The sequence below is a fragment of the Equus przewalskii genome, chromosome 9, assembly GCF_037783145.1.
Source record: "Equus przewalskii isolate Varuska chromosome 9, EquPr2, whole genome shotgun sequence".
Taxonomy (NCBI): Eukaryota; Metazoa; Chordata; class Mammalia; order Perissodactyla; family Equidae; genus Equus; species Equus przewalskii.
In genome coordinates, this window is record NC_091839.1 from 75853967 (window position 1) to 75873610 (window position 19644).

At 40.0% G+C, this 19644-nt stretch overlaps 1 protein-coding gene and 1 long non-coding RNA gene across 8 annotated transcripts in view; one reads left to right on the forward strand and one right to left on the reverse strand.

Annotated features, from left to right (window-relative positions):
- Positions 1-5763, reverse strand: part of ARHGAP18 (Rho GTPase activating protein 18) — a 171200-nt gene extending 165437 nt beyond the window's left edge. Inside the window, exons 1-2 of one of the 2 annotated variants that reach the window (XM_008523341.2) lie at positions 5294-5713; positions 2023-2229 (exon numbers count right to left, since the gene is read on the reverse strand). Coding sequence is in view for 1 of the 2 variants with exons in the window: in XM_008523339.2 (XP_008521561.1) it covers positions 5294-5337 (44 nt within the window). In the remaining variant the exon portion in view is untranslated. Of the gene's footprint in view, positions 1-2022; positions 2230-5293 lie in introns of both variants that reach the window. The other variant, XM_008523339.2, reaches the window with a different exon arrangement.
- Positions 5752-19644, forward strand: part of LOC103552990 (uncharacterized) — a 49902-nt gene continuing 36009 nt past the window's right edge. For all 6 annotated transcript variants that reach the window (XR_011522108.1, XR_545364.2, XR_011522107.1 and 3 more), the window contains exons 1-3: positions 5752-5874; positions 5994-6118; positions 17388-17431. This is a non-coding gene — a long non-coding RNA (uncharacterized lncRNA). The remainder of the gene's footprint in view (positions 5875-5993; positions 6119-17387; positions 17432-19644) is intronic.

Consider the following 19644-nt stretch of genomic DNA (forward strand, 5'->3'; position numbering starts at 1 on the left):
AAACTGTCATGATCTAACACTTAAAAAGAAACTCCCACTAGGTCACTCTGGCTGTAGCACTGAGGATCAATAGGAAAGTACTGCAGGAGAATGCGTAACAGACCTGGAGAAGAAGGAAGTTGATTGAGCCAAAATAGTGACCGGGAGAAAGGGATGGAAGGAAAATATATGAGGGCTTTTCTGCACTCACACAGACATTCTTTCCTATTAGATGGGGAAGAAAGACCTAAAGAAGAGTCTCCTTTTCTCCTTTGGGAGACTTTAGAACAGGTAAGACTCTTACCTGAGTCAGAAAATACAGCAGAAGCCAGCTTGAAATACAAAGATAAATCCTATTCTGTTGTGGACACGCTGAACTGCACATGCTTAGGGAAGGATAAAGAGGTGCGGTCTCAAATGTTGATTTAATAGAGCATCTTAAGTGAACCGCTCTAAAAGCTTGAAAACACAATGCAAACAAACAGTACTAATACTTTTTAACAATAACCAAGATAGGACACACTTGTAAAATATAATGTATTTTGAAATCAGAGTAAGAGGTGAAACAGGCACATTCTTAAGGAGCCATAGGAGACGCCTACTGCAAGATTTCCCCCTCCAATGTCAGGCATCCACTGCCCCGGGGGGGAAGCCCAGCTCTTCCCTCACCGATAAGCTGAAAGCCCAGGAGCAAAAACCTAGAAAAAGAAATGGTTGGTCCTCCCAGCCTCAAGATTTCTCTTGGGGCACTCCAGGCCAGGGCCAGCCTACCAAGTTCAGCCTCTTATTGGGCTACCTCTAGTGAAAAGATTCCCAAAAATGGTCAGAGAGTTTTAGTAGCGAAGTCTTTGTGAAAGTGGAGATAGTGAACAATACAACTTACAGATAAGGTTGGAGGCTTAGATGGAGCCTTCCCAATCCCAAGGAATGTAGTGGGACACACTTAGGATATGGGAGGGGGTGGTATATCAGGAGAGCATTCACACAGGTCACGGAGCACCCATATCTGATGTACAGTAAAACAGCTGATGAATACATAAACTGACGTGGCACATGAACGTGTTTTTTCATCCACATTTAAAGCAGACATTTTCTAGTTTATTTAAGCCCAAAGAGATGTTTTGTCAGAATATCCATAAAAAGTCAGTTTCCTAAAAATAATATGTTGGCTTCAAAAAGGGTTCATAGGATAGATAACAAAAATATTATCTGTAAATTTGAGTGATAAGATTATGGAATATTTCATTCCTCTTGGGGACAGGTCTCTTACTTTCTAAGTTTTCTACAGGATAGATACTAAAAATATTATAGTGATTAAGTTTGAGTGGTGGGATTATGATTTAAAATCCTTGAGGACATGTCTGTATATTTTCTTGGTTTTCTACAACAAAAATACATTACTTATTTAATCAAAAATAAAATAGAATTTACAGAAGAAAGAAAGTCTGTGCACGCTGGCTTTCACCTCCAGTGCTCCCTCCTTAGTTCAAGTCGCCAGTGTGTTCTGTCTACCGCAACAGCATCCTCCAACTCCCAGCTTCCCTCTTGGCCCTACAGCGCACTCTCCATTTAGCAGCCACAGTGCTCCATTATAATGGAAAGTCCTCCAGTGGGTTCCCCCACTTAAAAGATTCAGGCTGTAGCGACCCACTGACCTGACCTGGCCTATCTCTCTGATCTTATCTCCTCGTTCTCCCCACTCCACCACCCACTCCCACCCACCACCCCTAACTCTCCCCCACCCCAAATGCTCTTCTCCCTCCTGGCCACACTGCTTTACATCTGTCTCTAGAACAAACCAAACCACCAGAAACATGTCCCCAGACCTCAACCTCCTTCTCATTCCAGACCAAACGTCATCTCTTCAGAGAGGGCTTCTCTGAGTGTCCTATCAAAAGTGACACTTTCTACTATTTCTCTGTCTGCTCTTCACAGCACTTACAATAACCTGATATTAGCCTATTTACTGTCTCCTTCTCCAGGTGAACCACCCGACTCGCCCACCATTCTGTACTGTAAGCCCCTTGAGAGAAGGAACCTTACCCGTCTCGTTCAAAGGATTCCCCTGAACATCACAACAGAGCTCATCGCATAGGTGCACGATGAACCCATGGTAAGGAAGAGGGGAGGAGACATGTTATCAGCTGGAAAGATTTTATCTGAAACTGCCTTCAGTTTATTTATGTCGTGCTGGAGGAAGTGATGAAGACTCTTTCTTTCTCAGCATGCCAGGACACCACCATTGATATACTGAAGTAGAAGCAGAAAGTGGTGATTTAGTTAGGGCTGTTCTTCTGAACGCTTCTCCTGGGTGACTTCCTGGAACTGAAGGTCTCTAAGAGATTCACCAGGTCAACTCTGCAAGGGTTTACAACTTTATTTTTTTAAGTAATATAATCAAGACCTTCAAGCACAGTAATATAAGGAACTTAAGCATGCAGGAGAGGGGAAGTGGAAAATACACTGATTTCTTCCAAGAAATGCAGATATTCCAACTGGACTTGCACCTTTGAAAAGACATCAGTCATGACCTACCCTAGCCCCCCATTGCTGAGCTATTCCACAGAAAACAACGTCACGGAGAAACAATACCAGACTTCTCAAACCTCAGGCTGTGTCTCCATTATCAAGCTGAATTCCTTGCTGTGACAATCTGAAAGTTGTGGCTGGGCTGAAAGCTAACTAAGCCCTTGAAGAAGACACAGAATCCCCGGAATTTTGGACATGAATATATCAACCCTAGAATTAGTTTGATATTTCTGGCTTTTTGCCTAGATGCCAGTTAATGTTTGAGTATTTCCACTTCTGCATAGGTACAACTGTACCTCCTGGACTAACACCTTTCATGCTATACCAAGATAGTTAGTTAGCTCTTTTTAGACTGCTATAAAAAATCTGATGGAGGAATAGCTGAGAAAGTCCTATATTATACTGTTATTAAAATAAAAGTATTTCTGATCATGTGGGCTCTCTATTGAAAACTACTTGTGACATATACTGGTCTAGGTTTTTACAATGAACAAACTACAGCTGAGCCTTGTTCTAACTCTAGACACTAGTCCAGTCTGCCTCGGAAAAGGGAGAAATAAAGAAGCAGACACAAGTTCTTCCTCAATGAAGGGAAACATGCATATTAAGACTGAAGTTCTAGCACTACTCGATTGTTAAAAGGGAAAATGGAATTCATTATATTATTTCAAGCATTTGCTTCACAAACTAATTCAGTCTAAGGGAGTTTATAAAATCTCACTTATTTTCTAACCGATCTAGAAAAGACACCAAAGGCGGGTAGAGGGGCTGGGACAGGTTAGTGACAGACACAGCCCCATCACCATTCTCACCTCTTTAAAAGGAAAACAGAATGACTTGCACTGGAATAGAGTTTTACTCCTCCTCATGTGTCATAATTGGCTGAGGGGGCAGTGAAGGAGAGGAAAGAAAAGGACCAACTGCCTGCTCCTCAATATCCAAACATGGGGACAACTTCGTCCCTGTTTTTTTCTTCTTCCGATTGATCACTAAGGCACCATTCTAGCTGACAGCCACCAAGAACAAGCAGAGGCAAGCCTTGGGAGACAGTTTCCTCAGTAAAATCCCGGGTTATTGAGAGCTTCTGAAAAGGGTGCTTCTGCAGTTAATTCCACCCAGGGCCGCCTGGGCTGGGGATCTGTGAACTCAGGGAGTGTGAACAGGTGAAAGTCAGAGGCCAGACTATCAACCTCAGAGTTCCCCGATTGGCAGCTTTTGTCTGGCCACAGGTCAGCTGGGAGCTCAGAACTCAGGGTGCTGCGAATGCAGAGAGCTGGGATACCTACACCAAAAAAGGGGGGGAAGGAATGATTTCTCCCAGCTCCCAGGCCAATGCGACTTTAAAGAACTCTGTCTCTTTCGCAGAACAAAGCCTGTCAACTGAATGCTGGTGGGTTCTAGTCCATATAGAATAAACTAGAAATAGCAATTTTTCACTCTGCACAAGCTTGATTCCCTCACCCTTTCTTACCAGAGGCCGTTCACCTGTTCCTCATTCACAAGGCAGCGCACCACAAACACTAAATTATGTTAAAAAGAAAACTTTGAAAGCAATAATCTGTCCAGAAATGCCAACTTTTCTCAGTGAAGCATTTACCCCTCAATCATGTATGTCCTTGTCTTATTTCTTCCTCTTTATCACTGATAGATTTGGAAATTATTTTGGTTTTAGTTTTGATAAGAAAAAGTCCTTTGATGTCTTAGAGAAAGAACACATAGTTACTGTTTTAAATGACTTGTCATTAATAAGTTTATTTTAGGATAAAGTAGGAAATAAATCTAATAACAGATGAGAGAGAAAACATTCTTCTGCCCTATTTGATTACAATTGCAAATATCAGGCAACATTTGCAGACCTACTGTTACCTTATTAACATGGGGTTTACTGGGAAAAGAGATCCTTTCTGTCAAAACCTCCAGCCAAATTAACAGTAATTGAAACTGTAGCTATTACCAGATGACATTCTGGATAGCCTTTCTTTGGTAGCACAGTGTTAGATACATTTATGGGAATGCTCTTGGTTTATGTTCTGAAATTCTCCTCTCACATTTTTCTTTTATGTGACGAGCCATCTGAAGATGTTGACTCCACAGTTTCCATTGAAATGTTAATTTGCAATCACAAAGCTACATTTTGAAAATGTTTCTTTACTTTTGAACTGACGCTTCTGTGAGAAGCTATCCTGCTCAACACTCAGCGAAAATGAGGGTGCTTTTTTATTTTTCTTTACACTTGTGGGCTATTTCTCTCTCAAAAGTAAACCCTGCACATTTGTCTTATCTTTACAAATAACCAAATAACGGTAGTATGAACATTTCCTCTGGTCCGCTTAAGTTCATACTGATCAAGGTTGATGATGAATTTTAATGCTGTTAATTATTCTCTCTTGGCTGTAACTGAAATCATAATCATCTTTAAAAAGGCTATCAATGATGATTTCCGTTCGCCTCTACGGCACGAAGTTCCTTTCCCCAGAATATTCCAGGAATCTTGAAAAGAAAAAAAAGTGCCCTTAACCTCGTCTTACAAATAGAGACCTAAATGTTACCAAACAGGTCAGAGACAGGGGCAAGAATGGCAGAAGTAAGAAAGAAGAGTAACGCTAGTCTTCAACTTCAAAGTGAACACTTTTAAAAATCACGAGAAGTCCTTTTTTCCCAGTCTTCCTTGAAGACAAACTTGTAATGTAACAACAAGGTTAATAAAGACCCTTCCCAGCTGTGACTTTCAGAGCTAATCAATACATTGAAAAAAGAGACCAGCACGCACAGGTGCTCTCCTTACCCGAGGTGAAAGCAGTGCACGAGTTTCGTTACTACTGTAACCATCCTTCCCAGGTCAAGAGCAGGGAGCACCGGGCGACAAGGAGTGAAGACAGAAGCGACGATTTGAGCTGCTACAAGAATCTTCCCGGGCACTTCCTTCCGCGACACACCTCCTCTCTCCGGCTCCGAAGAGAAGCGGCTCTCACTCGCCCTCCAAGGCTAAGCCCCAGCCTGTCATTTCTGCTCGATCATTCAGCCGCCGCTGGAAGAGAGGGGCTGCCGCTTGGGGACCAGGAGTCCCGCGCCGAGCAGGCGGGGACCGGGCTGGAGGACTCCGGGGAGCCCGCTGCCGCGCGGCTGCACCAAAGATCCTAAAGACGCACGTTGTGGGGCGGAGAGGAGCTTTCCAGGAGCCGGGATCAGCCGCGGCTGGAGCCCCGAGCCGAGCGCAAGCCGTAGCTTGCAGGCAGCTCAGAGCGCCCGGCTACTGAGCATGCTCGGCTGCCCGCGGCTCCGACAGGGGCCTTCCAGCCGCTGACTCCTCTTCCTGATTTGAGAAAGGAGAATGGCGAAGTGGGCAGAGGGTGAGATTTAGTGCAGGTAATTTCTGGAACATGGAGATGACCTCCTTCCATCCACCCGGCAGAAACAAAAAAGAAAGAAAGAAAGAGGAGAAAGGACTCATTGTCCTGCACTTAGCCAATGTTTTTGATTGACAGGTTGGTAGAGATGTTTGGAAGCTATCGGTGGTGTTTAGTCTTTAACTCGCTACCGGAAAGATGAAGTTGCCTCTGGGGTCAAGTATGCGGTGTAGGCTGTGAAATTGCTGTCGCTCAAGGATTAGGTATGGAATTGCGTCTATTTGAAAGTCTAGGCAATGTGTTACGAGCTAGTTGATTTCTACACAAATGAAATCTGCCTTTAGACAATGATTTTCTCAAGTAAAACAAGTATTTTATAAAGTGTGTAATTTTTGAAATTTAAATGTTAACAACCTCTATTATAACAACGTACATTTGACATTGAAATCTTTCAGATGGTGAGCTCAGAAAAAGCAAGGAATATTGCTTATTTGTGATTGCAAACCCAAATCCTTTCTCAGGGCTTGGTAAATGGCAAATGCTGCATAAATGCTTGTGTGAGAATGAGTTGCAGGTTTGTCAGATAATCTATAAATGGCATTTCTAGGAAGGCTGATGTTCTTGAATTTGATATGCGCCTAAATTTGGACTCTTGACCTTCTCAGATTTGCATTTTGGGCAGGCCAAGTATTTGAAAATAGGAATACACTTAATTTTTGTCATATAAGTGTCCAATGCATGAACAAATTGGCTTTTAAATATGATTTTTACTTTTGTGTTCTTCTGTGTGTGTGTGTGTGTGTGTCCCCTTCTCTTTCCAACTGTCTAAGATGCTCTTTGCCAAGTTGAGCCAAACCCAGAGCATGTTCTCTCTGCTGCTATTGAAAGCAGGGACATTGGCTCTTCATGGTTTGCAGATAACAAAATCATTTCATTTTGAAAAACTTTTAGCCTGTCATTTCTGCCAAGTCTATGGAGGTGAATCCAAAAGGCTTTCATGGTTGAAATGGAGCTATAGTCTGCAAGCTGGGCCTGTGAGAGTCCACACCGAAACATGGGTGAGCTAGGAGTCCCCGCTCCCTCCCTCTTCCCCCGTCCCTCCTGCTTTCTCTCTTCCCCTTCCCCTTCTCCATCCTCTGACTACCTTCTACTCTCCTTTAAGACTCAGGTGCTACCTAAGGGCCTCTGGAGTCCAGAGCCCTCCTGGCTCCCCTCCCCTTTGTCTCTCCAGTGACTCCTTTTATCACCACACTTTCTGGATAGTCTTTAGCTGGAGCATACCCACCTCCCACCAGCTGTGAATTCCTTAAGGATGCAGACAATGCTGACTGTTTGCATCCATACAATTGTAGACATCTGCACAATTCCTGGTTTTCATGGGTTTCAGATTAGATTAAGGCACAGGAGGGAGTCCTTCTAATTGTGGTGACCAATTAGAAAATTGGTCCAGTTAATTTAGGGAAACTTCCTAGAGGAGGTGATTCCAGAAGAAAAAATGATTTTTTCAATATAGTCAAATAAGAGATTTCATAACTGGAAAGAAAGAGGCAGACCTGTTTGTGCCGACCTGGTAAATACAGACAACCAGGGTGGAGCTGTTTGATGGCCTTTAAGCCTCGCTTCTCTGTCCCACGTAGAAATAAAAGCAGAAGTCGAGGCACATCTTCCCTTGCCACAGGCCCTCTGGACCCACTCATTTTGTTTCATAGTGGAGATTCCTTACACCTCATTCACCTCCTACAATTTTTTTGCTATTCATTATATTGCAGTGAGTCTAAATCCCAGAGATTAGCCAGAATGTCCTAATCATCAAAGCCAAGAATTTCTCGGTTTAAATGACAAAATCATAGCCATAATTTCTTTGACACCTTATTCTCTACCAGGCACAGCTAAATTCTTTACAGATATCACATTTAATTGTCACAAAAAGCATCTTTTAATAGGATTGATCACGATTTTACATTTTGAATTTACAGTAATAATATGTTTGTGGATGTCCAAAGAAAGTGGGCATATGAACCGTAATTGGTAAAGTTCAAGGACAGAATATTAACATCTCTGATGATGAAGCCAAGGCTTTGAAAGCCAAGATAATATAGCTAATAGGCAGAGATGGCTGTGAAGTCCATGCTGATAAGTGCTAATGTCCTTCAGTGCTTAACCAGATCACAGCCTCCCTCCTCACGAGTACCTTCCCCAAGGAAATATGGCTACTTAAAGCTGGAAGTGGGGTCAAGGACAAGTCAACTTGATGCCAAAGCCTAGGCTCTAACTCTATACAACTCTTTCCTCTTTTGAATTCAATTTTAAATTTTGAAGGTGCAATGTCTGCACCTGATTCTATTCTTTTTTGGTTTTTCTAAAAACTTAAGGTGTATATACTATTCATTCATTCATTCCATTGTCACTACTTTGGTTATCACGTCTCGTGATTGCAGCACTAGCTGTCCAATTAGCCACCCTGTTTTAATCTCTTACTCTCCAATCCTTTTTCCATACCGTTCCTAATAATCTCTTCCTAAAACTGCTTTACCATTACAGTGAACATGGCTGGTTGCCTTGGCAGAGTTCTCCCAACTGTCTCCTAATAGATCCTCAATTATGATTATTTCTCCATTCATCCCCCAAATAGTCCATTTGCCCAAGGAGAAGTTGACTGGTCTGATTGGTTTAATGGTAACCCCACACCCCTGCCAGTCAATATTGGTTAAGGAATGGGTATGTGACCTAAGTTTAGCTCATGAAGAGGTCAGGCAAGTTTGCAACAGGCTCCAAGAAGCTTCTTCTTTTCTCATAAGAGAGAATTATGGAAATCCACTAATGTCTAATTTTTAGACAAGTAAGCATGCAAGCCCTAATGCTACCAGGAACCATCTTTCCATCTTGAAAAGATCAGCTTGTAAAGAAGCCAGCATTGTACAATGTAAACAGCAGAGATGGAAAACCTGGTCCTTGGTGAATTGATCTACTTACACAAATGCCTACTTCACCTCTCCTCTTGGAATGTGAGCCAATAAAATCTGTTTAAAGTCACTTTAAATTGAGTTTTCCTTGCAGTCAAAAGCCTCCTGTCTAAGATATGCTTTTTTCACTTTCCTGTTCAAAATGCTAAAATGATTAAGAATTAACTAAATGTCTGAGCATAGCATTTGAGGCCTTTCTCCTGCCCTTTGTGTTTGTACTTTGGTCTCCCATTATATTCTGCTGTGCATTATACATTCTGGCCATGCTGGGCTACTTGCTCAAACATGTCATTTACTATCCCACAACCCAGTTTGCCATTGTCCTGCATTTTCCTACCAAAATCCAACTCTTTATTCAAGGTCCAGGTTAAAAGATAATTCCTGTGAAATAGTTTTCAGAATTAATATTTCCACCTTCTGTATTTTCATAAATGTTGCTTGTACCTCTGTGTGTAAATCTGGGTCCTCCAAGAAGCAGAGCCAAAATGGGATTAAATGTGCAAAAACTCTACTACAGAAAATATCTGTGAAAAAAATGGGGAGGGAGCCATGGGAGGCTGGGTGAGCCATCTGATCACGACCAAGTCAGACCCTGAGTGAAGGAGAAGGAAGGAAGGAAGCTGGATGCGGTGCAGTTCTAAGGAAAGTTCAGCTAGGCTGTTGGTGAATCCACAAGCCAATGCCTTCCATCAGAGGAGCCCGGCTTCTCCCAGAATTGGGCTACCTTAGTATCACTGCCACTTTCAGTAGTTGTCTGGGAGCGGCCTGTGGAAAGTGTGTCTGCAGCATAAAAGCTGTGATGACTGTCAGAGCCCAGCAGCTGGGGCCTTGGTCAGCTACACTCCCCGCAGATGGTGCGCTGGGAGGCGCTTTCTCATGGCCGCCATGCTCCTCATTTCCCACTCATTTGGTCTTGTCCTAAATTCTATTTGTCATGTACATGACTTTCTTCCTTACTGGATTATAAACTCCTTCAGGGCAAGACCTGGAGTCATCTTTACTCCCACTGTATGTTTAACAGAGTGGGATCTGAGTACAGTGTTACTGTGTTACTGAGCTGAATTCTGGAGTAGGTGGCCTTGAACTTCTGTATTAGTAACTCCTTATAAAAGGTATAGGGATAATGCCCCCTAAACTCCATGAGAACTTGCTTCCCAAAGACGCAAAATACTATTCACGATGAATATATTTTTAAAAGGTTAATTCCGTCTCATTCACCTTGCTCAACTGCTGCAGGCCTGTTTATCCCCACACAGAAGTTCACTTCTGCAACGTTACTGTCCACGAGGCAGTGAAGTCGAGCATTGGCTGATTAATCCCCCATTTTCACAAACTCAATTCCCAAGTCCAAAAGATTATTGAACGTGTAGGTTAAATTTACAATGCCCTTCAGTTCTTGACTGGGTAAATAATTTTCTCCAGCATGATACACTCTGTACTATTTCCTCAGCATTCATTTTTGAGTGATATGAAAATGCATCTTTCAGATACATTTTTCAGATAAAGAGACATTAATAATGATTCCCTAAGGGGGAAAAAAGATTAGAAAAATCTATGATTATTTAAGGTATAATATACATTACTAAGCAAAGAGGAAAAACCTGTAAATATAGATATTTTGGCATATCATTATACTCCATATAAACAGTGTTCTATGTATCATTGTTAATTTAGGATCAATTAGCCTATTTATGGTTAAGATATAATAATAGTGCTCATAAGTCAGGGTCCAGTAAGGAGACAGACACCCCACAGTAATTTGAAAGGAGAGGGTTTCATATAAAGAATAATTAAGCATTTTCGGAGAAAACTACTAAAAGAGAATAAAGAGAACGCTAAAGAATACCCCAGGCTGACGGGGTCCCCACAGGAGGAGGCCCTCCCCAAGGCTGGGACTCAGCCTCTTTGGGGTGGATGCTGTCCACCGGATGGTGGAGAACTTTGCCCAGGCCAGAGCTGGTCCACAACCAGCAAGCTGAGGCTGGCAGGGATGAGCTATGGGGCTGGGGCTCACAAGCTGGAAGCCTCCAGCAGTGGTGACAGAGGACTGAGGCTAGGAGGCAGAACACTGCCCGCTGGTTTGCTGATAAGATTTGCTGGGAGGCTGCCTGCAGGAAGTGCTATTGACCTGGCCGGGAAGCTGGCTGGAGACCGACTGGACTTGCCAAACCACCACCAGGAAATCACCAGCATGGGCATGAGGTATTGTTGAACTCTCTGGACGCCCACAGAACCTACCTGAATACACCCGTAAGAGTGTGCCGCTGAACTAACTGATGTAACGCTAGCTGGAGTGACTGCAGAACTCATCCAGAAGCTGCTGCTTGGAAATGAGGAGATGCCAATGAACTCCCACCTAGAGAGCCAGCTACGAGGACTGCAGAACTCACCTGCAAACTGCCTTGGGAGGTACTGCTGTATTTACTGCTAGATAGCCTACTGGGGCACTCTGGGAACTCACTGCAAAGACTTCTACAAGGGCTGCCGCTGAAACCCACTGGAGGTGAGCTCCACTGGATGCCTGCATGCCAGCCCAGCGTTGCAAGAGCAAGAATGCCGGAAACAGGAAGAGACATCACTACTTCCTGCAATGTCCTTCCAGCGCCCTCTACTGACAAAGCTTAGCACGATGCCAACTGGCAAGAGAGAGATGTTTCAGTATTTATCAGCAGGCAATGAAGGATGGATTTGGAGCTGAGAGGCAATAAATTGATAACTGTCTGGCACAGTGCTTTTGTTAAAATCGCTATATTGAAATTATCTCTTTACTCATTTGTCTTTTCCACTAGCCGATGATATGTAAGTGTTTCAAAGTAAGGATAATCTTTATATTTTATGTGTAGCGTGGTGGCTGGCACATATTATGTACTTAACAAACATTTGTCAAAATATGGTACTGCATGCATAAATATTGCATCCTGTGCTAAAAGACTCACTTGGTCTGACAAGCACTAGGTGTGCCCAAATTTCATTGGCATGAAGAGAGGCTGCTATCTTCATTGTTTGCACAAAGAAGGAAATTTGCAAAGTGGCAAGTGACATATTGCACATCTGTACAGTCTCTATTCTCTAAAAATAGGATTTTTGTAGTCCCTTAGAATTTTGGTTGGGGTTGACTGACTGGAAATCCTCCATGAATCACTAAATAAAAAAATCCCCCCTTCTTTTCAGAGGCAGATTATTCCACTGAGAAATTTACTGAGAAAATGGAAAAACCAATTATACCAGTAAGCTGAAAGATGGTCACTTTACATAGACTTTAGTAAAATGGAAAAACAAAATAAAATAAAAACTACTCAAATACATGGTAAAAGTTCCTTGTACTTAAGTATGCGTCAACAAGATCCATTTCTGTGTCATTCTGATTTAAGGACTGAATTTCATCTTATGTTGAAGGTATTGTCTGCACTGAATGAGTCTTGGAGTTGAGTAGAGAGGTGAATTTACTTAGCAAATATCAAGTATCTAATCAATGCCTCATGTAGAGTAACAGTCAAAGTAAGTTCAGGTATAGGCTTAGCTTCTCCAACAACGAGACCCCAAAATACAGTGGCTCAAAAAAGATACTAATCAATTTCTTCCTCACATTACAGATGTGAGGTAGACCCTACTCCACAAAGTCTAAGGGACTCAAGTTCCTTCTTTATTTCTGCTTGACCATTCCTTAGGCTCACTGGCAAAATTCAGCCCGTGCTCTGCTGTAGCACTGGCTTAGGGATAATGGGAAGAAACAGAAGCTTTGTCCATTAGTCCATCCGAAGGGTCACCTTTTTGGAAATTATCTGTCCAAAGTGAGTGTCTTTATCTAATTCAATGGCAGAACAAGGACATCAGTTTTCCCCCAAGTGATCACCTTTTCAAATCTGACAAAGACACTCTGTGCTACTATTGCCTTGAGCAGCACCTGTTTGTTCCAGCCCACGTAAAAGGAGAAAGAGAGAAAGTAGAGAGTGAGTAGTTGCCTTGAAGGAATGATGTTGAGGTTGCACTTCCACTCAGTTCCATTGGCTAGAACATAGATAGTCACAGCTTTCTCAAGGTAGGATGGCAAATATAGCCTCTACCCTGATGGGGGTTTTTATTAAAAAGGAAGAAGAGAGAGTGAAAGAAAGTTAGCAGTCTCTACTACACAAAGATATTTTATTCTGAAATCATTAAAATTTTTGCTTAGTTTTAAAAACATTTTATTTTAGAAACATGTTCACTATTTAAATTCTGTAATAATTGCTGAGTAATATTAACTATAAAATAATGTTAACTATTCTGAATATGTTAAGTGGATAGAGAACTGAGTTCAACTTCAGTTTCTATTATCATATTTCATTAAATTAATATATAGGCTGCTAAAAAAATTTAAACCACTCACCCTTAAAAAATAAATTGGTAGCTAATGTGCCAAGAAAAAAACAAGCACATTAAAAAACAATAAAGAGGGGGCCAGCCCAGTGGCGTGGTGGTTAAGTTCACACTCTGCACTTCAGTAGCCCAGGGTTCGAGGGTTCAGATCCCAGGCGTGGACCTATACATTGCTCATCAAGCCATGCTGAGGCAGCGTTCCACATAGAAAATAGAGGAAGAGTGGCACAGAGTTAGCTCAGTGACAATCTTCCTCAAGCAAAAAGAAGAGGATTGGCAATGGCTGTTAGCTCAGGGCTAATCTCCCTCACTAAAAATAAATAAAGAAAGAAAGAACGGAAATTTCTGGAGAAATATAGCAGAGTAGGAACAGAGTACAAAACTTAATTTGAAAGACAAAAATTATTTTGGGGCCAGCCCAGTGGCACAGTGGTTAAGTGTGCACGTTCCGCTTTGGTGGCCCAGGGTTCACCAGTTCAGATCCTGGGTGCAGACATGGTACCGCTTGGCAAGCCATAGGTAGGTGGTAGGTGTCCCACATAGAAAGTAGAGGAAGATGGGCACAGATGTTAGCTCAGGGCAAGTCTTCCTCAGCAAAAAGAGGATTGGCAGCAGATGTTAGCTCAGGGCTAATCTTCCTCAAAAGAAAAAAATTTTAATTAAATTAAAAGAATAATAATAAATTATTTAACAGCAAAAGTACACTGGTAACCTTAGGCAGGGAGTGGGGAGGGCAGTAACATCATTCATTAATGTTTGAAAAATATCATCCAGAGTTAAACCAAAGATACTAAGAACTAACAGGAACAGAGTTGCAATTTGAAATGATTTGGAAATCGCACTCTGATACACCCAATTTGAAGGATAAAGTAATGACAGGAATAACCATAATTGAAAAGAAAGCATAAAATATTATGTGACAATATTTTACAGAACTGTGCAAACAAATGTGAAAACCTGAGTGAAACAGATGATTTTCTAGAATTTTTTTTAAAAGTAACTGACCCCAGAATACATAGAAAACCTAAACAGATGAACAACCACACAAGATACCCAGAACATAATCAGATAAACTCAAAACAAAACAAAACAAAATGGTTGTATAGATAGTATCTTTCAAACTTTCAGAGTACAGAGAATTTCAATGTTATTTAAATTGTCTCAGAGCATAGAGAAAGAAGGAAGTCATCTGTACTAGTCATGGTGCTCCAGAGAAAGAGAACCAATAGGATGTGTGTATTAGTCAGCTCAGGCTGCCATAACAAAACAAAAGGCTGGAAGGCTTAACCAACTGGAGGCTGGAAGTCCGAGATCAGGGTACCAGCATGGTCAGGTTCTGATGAGAGCTATCTTCCTGACTTACAGATGGCCACTTTCTTGCTGTTCTCATATGATGGAGAGAGAGAGTATGTTCTCTGGTGTCTCTTCCTGTAAGGCCACTAATCTCGTCATGATGGCCCCACCCTCCTGACTTCCTCTAACCTAATTAACTCCCAAAGGCCCTCAGGCCAAATACCATCATATTGGGGCTTAGGGCTGCAACAGATGAATTTTGGGGGCACACAATTCAGTCCATAGCAATGTTTGTGTGTGTGCGCATGTGGAGAGAGAGAAAGAAAGAAAGAAAATATTAATGAAAAATCCTAAAGAAAATATGAACATATAAAATTTAACAGAGCATTAATGGCATAAAATATAATGACAAGGTGGAGTTCATTGGATGAATGCAAAAACAGGTCAGTAATAGGAAATATGTTTAAGCCCATCAGTAGGTCAAAGGATAAAAAGAAAAACATAAATGTGATTATCTTAGTAAAAGCTTAGGAGAACTATTTTTCGGGGCAGAGGAACTGAGAGAAGGGGGCTTTAGGAGCCTGAGAATGTAGGGGAGTCCCTGAAATGAGAGAGCTGGGAAAGGGGACTCCCGAATTATATGTATGATCTGACATAAGCCAAGCTCACACCTCATCTGTCCATGTATAGAATAGATAAAAAGAAGCACAGCAAAGGCTTTGAGAGCTGAACTATGATATAGAACAGTGCCCAATTCTCAGACTGGCCCACGAGTGCTGTGTGCACAGAGCAGACACACCACAGCGTAGCTCACCTTTGAAAACTGAACTGACAGTGGAACCACAGCCCATAGATTGCAATAGAGTTTTTAATCTGAGTGTTGACTAGTTGCTGTCCACGTTGTCCACAGGATTTTAGCAGGACCCAGAGTCTCACAACAGAATATTCAAACCACCTACGATACAGTACAAATTTATAAAAAGCACCCGAAAAATCTGACCAATACATAAAGGAAAAGATAATTATCAGATGCCATCCCTGAGATGACCAGATGTTGGAATTATTGGACAAACTACTACTCAGGAGTAAAAAAGATGGAATAGTGATGCACGCCACAACGTGGATGAATCTCAATTGCATGTGTTAAGTGAAATAAGCTAAACTCAACAGGGTACATTCTGTTTGCTCCTATTTATATGGCAGTCTGGAAAAGGAAAACTGCTGGGATGGCAAATGTCTGCAAAGGAGCGGCACAATGGAATTTTTTTGAGAAATGGAACTGTTCTCTGTCTTGATGGTGGTATGACTACATGATTCCATGCATTTGTCAAAACTCAGAACTGTACGGCAAATAGAGTTAATTTACATTTTGTAAATTTAAAAAAATATTAAAAATATCTTTAAAAATTATTTGTTTTCTATTCTTGAGGAATGATTTGACTCTAATGATCCACTTTCTATCTTGCATGCTAACATTGTCCAGTATTTCACATTCCTTTGTTTTTATAGCTACAAATTGGTCATCATATTTAATATTATTTTATATATTAATTCTCTCTTTTAAAGATTTACAATATGTAAAAAAGTTGTTTTTTTCCTTTTTGTATCTCATTTCTTTCTGCAATTACTGTTCTCCTTTCTGAAGTATTTCCCTTAATAATTAATTCAGCAACATTTGTTAACAGTAAATGTTTATGATGATAAATATAATAGCCACTCATTTTGACCTCACATTTGAATAATCGTTTATCTGGGTATAAAATCTAGCTTCTCAGTTATTTTTTTCTGAAAATTTTGACTATATCATTCTGCTGTCTTCTTGCTGCTGTTTATAAATCTGGTTTTTGTGCCTCATTGCTTAATATCTTCTTTGTGTTTTCAATATTCAGTAGTTTATGTAAGGATGTAGTATTGTTATCCTGTTGATTACTTGTTTTGACTTACAAATCTTGGATTCCTATCCACATTAAATTTGGAAGGTATACGTATATGTTATTTAAAAATTTACCTCTTATTTATTCTCTGTAGTGTCTTCTCGTGCAATACCAGTTACACACACCTTAAACTTTTTCACTCTATCCTCCATGTCTATTCATATTTCTCTTAACATTATCTATTTTCCACTCTGTTGTCTTCAGGATAGTTTCCTCACTAAAATGTACCAGTTCACTAATTCTCTCTATATATTCATATCATCTTATGTTTCATCCACTCAATAATTGTTAAATTCTGGTAACTATATATCTCTTTTCTAAAAGCTCCTTTTTTCCTTTTTAAGTTTGTTTGGTGATTTTCATAGTCACTTATACATTTCTCATGTTCTTGTTTATTTAGTTTATACTACCTTAATCATTTAAACATACTAATTTTATAATTTGTGCCTGATAATCCTATTCTTGGGGGTGGGGTCCAATCATATCTTTTTTCTCTGCTGATCTGTTTCATGAGGTGTTTCCATGTGTGTTTTATAATTATAGATTGTGAGTTTATCTCTTCAGGACTTTATGTAGAGTAATCCTGTGTGATCTGATTGGATGTATCCCAGGATTGTAACTAGTCGAGCACCAAAATTTATTGATTAATTTATTGGTATGTAGTTACCAGACTATAGAGATGATGGCAATTCAAACCTCAAACTTGTATGATCAGGTTCATGACTATAAATTCACAAGGGACCGTTAATTTTTTTCAACTAGAAACTTGGTTGAAGTTTTCCTGGTCACCTACTTGCGTTGGGTCCAACCTTCCCCATGTGTGCAGATGAGTTCTAACTCCTTATCTTTCTTTAGGCCCAATTCCCTACATGCTATTTCAGCATAGATTTATACTTGTCAATTTCCAAGCCTCTAATTTATCAAGACTCACATACCCCTGTAAGAAAGCTGAAGTAACAACTCACACTTACTCTTTTTGTGTTTAGGTTCCTTCACATTTTTGTCCTCTGAAGATTTGCCTCACTTTCTTGTGAGTATAACTGTGTACGTTAAAATGATATTTGCTATCTTTTATTTATCATTTCTATTATTTTGTACAAGAAAGATTTCCCATTTATCTTTACTATCCTATTTTCAGCAAAATTTTTCTTTTTTTACATGATATTAAAGCACGTTAATTTGCTCACCTCTTTACAAACTCTTCAAAATATTTTGATATTAATTTTGAAAGTATTTCAATAACTTCACATCAGGACAAAATTATGCAACATAGCCAATAAATAGTTCATGTTAAAGACTAAAAGGCTGACATTAAGTTAATAAACAATGTAGTAATCAAGCATTTTTGTGACTGATTTCTTTTAAAGAAGATAGTGAATACAGAAATGGTTAGGATGGGATAATTACGTAAATAACTTGAATTTAGGCAAAATCTTTTATTAAGAGATCCTAATTCTAGCAAGAAAATTGGCAAAGAAGTTTGAAGTTCTGCTGTGCAAATTAATAGTTCTGGATGTTTGCTGTTCATCATTTCTTAGAGACATAAAAATGATTTAGCTCGATGTTGGCAGGGCTGCAAGGAAATGAGTAAATGTTTTTATGGCTGATGGTAATATAAATGGGTGCCATTTTTGTAAAGAGCAGAAGGGCAATATGTAACAAGATCTTCAAAATATATTTATATCATTTGACAAAAGAACGCTACTTCTGATTACATAGCTTTCTTCTATTTTCGTCCATTCATTCCTTTCTTCTTTTGTTCATTGGCCAACAGTGTTTGGGGAGCCAATTATGTGTGAAGCATTATGATTATTCTGTGAATAAATAGATAATCTAGACATTATTCTTTCCCTTGAGAAACCATAGGCCTAATTATCTAACAGAATTTCTCTCCTACCTTCACACTCCACCCCTGCCCCCAAGGAGATGTGTTATATACAAAGATATTAGAAGCTTGATAATTTATAACAGCAAATTTTTTCTACATACACTCCTCCAATATCAATACAAATGAATACAATAATAACATGAATAATGAATATGTGGAATTCTATTTCTGCCATGAAAAAGTAATGCAATCAAAATTAACTTCCAGCCACACATATCTAAATACTTGAAAACTATAGGGGAAAAATATTTTTAAACATTGGAGAACTGCCAGCACAGGACTGTGAATTCTAAAGTGAAAAAATTGATGTTAAACCTTTCATCACCTATACTTTCTGCCCAGAGGTAATTCCCTGTGGCATAGTTAGGGAAACTCAATAAAGTCTGGCAATGATTCTGAGTTGAGTAGACCAAGGCTGAAGGTCTAAGAGGATGAACCATATAGAATTCATGGGACAGATTACCCAAAAGAAGGGAGGTACACAGAGAAAAATCTCCAGATATCTACAGTAGGGAACACTTGAGTCTTTATCTCAATACCAAAGTGCTCATATATAGGGTGAATGCTCCTAAGGCCAGACAAAAACAGCTTTCAAGGAAAGAACAATTACCGAGGACTTGTAAGATAAACACTCCCCAGAGCTCACATAGAGCCAGAAATTGGTCAAGGACCCTTAATCAGAGTAGAGAGATCTCATTGAAGACATGAGATTAGAAGGGCCACAAAATTGGTCCTAGAATAAAAGCTACTATAGACCCAACTTAAAAGTCCTTAAAAACAAATCTCACAAGGAACAAACTAGTTCAAAGGAAACTTAACTGCTTTCTAGAAACTAATCAAACAGTATGCTAAAAATACAACAAAATCCACTAGTTGACAATATAAAATTCACAACCTTCAGCTTTCCCTCAAACTCACAAGACATGAAGAAAAAGGAAAATGTAACTCATAACCATGAGAAAAATCAGTCACTAGAAACAGACAAGAAATGACAGAGATGATGAAATTTGCATAAAATGATATTAAAATGTCTATTATAAATATGATACAAATGCTCAAATATGTGAACGAAAGTAGGCTCATGATAAGAAGAGAAATTGAACATATAAAAAGCTAAGTGTAATTCCTAGACATGAAAACCACAATATCTGAATTGAAAAATACTCTGGAGGGAATGGACAGCATATGAGACATGGCAAAAATAAAAGACTACTGTACTGGAAGACCTGGCAACAGAATTTATTCAAAATAAAGTACAGAGAAGTAAAAGAAAATAATAAACAGAGCACAATGACATGAGGAAAAATACAGTCTAACATATACATAATTGGAGTCCCAGGAAGAGGGGTGAAGAC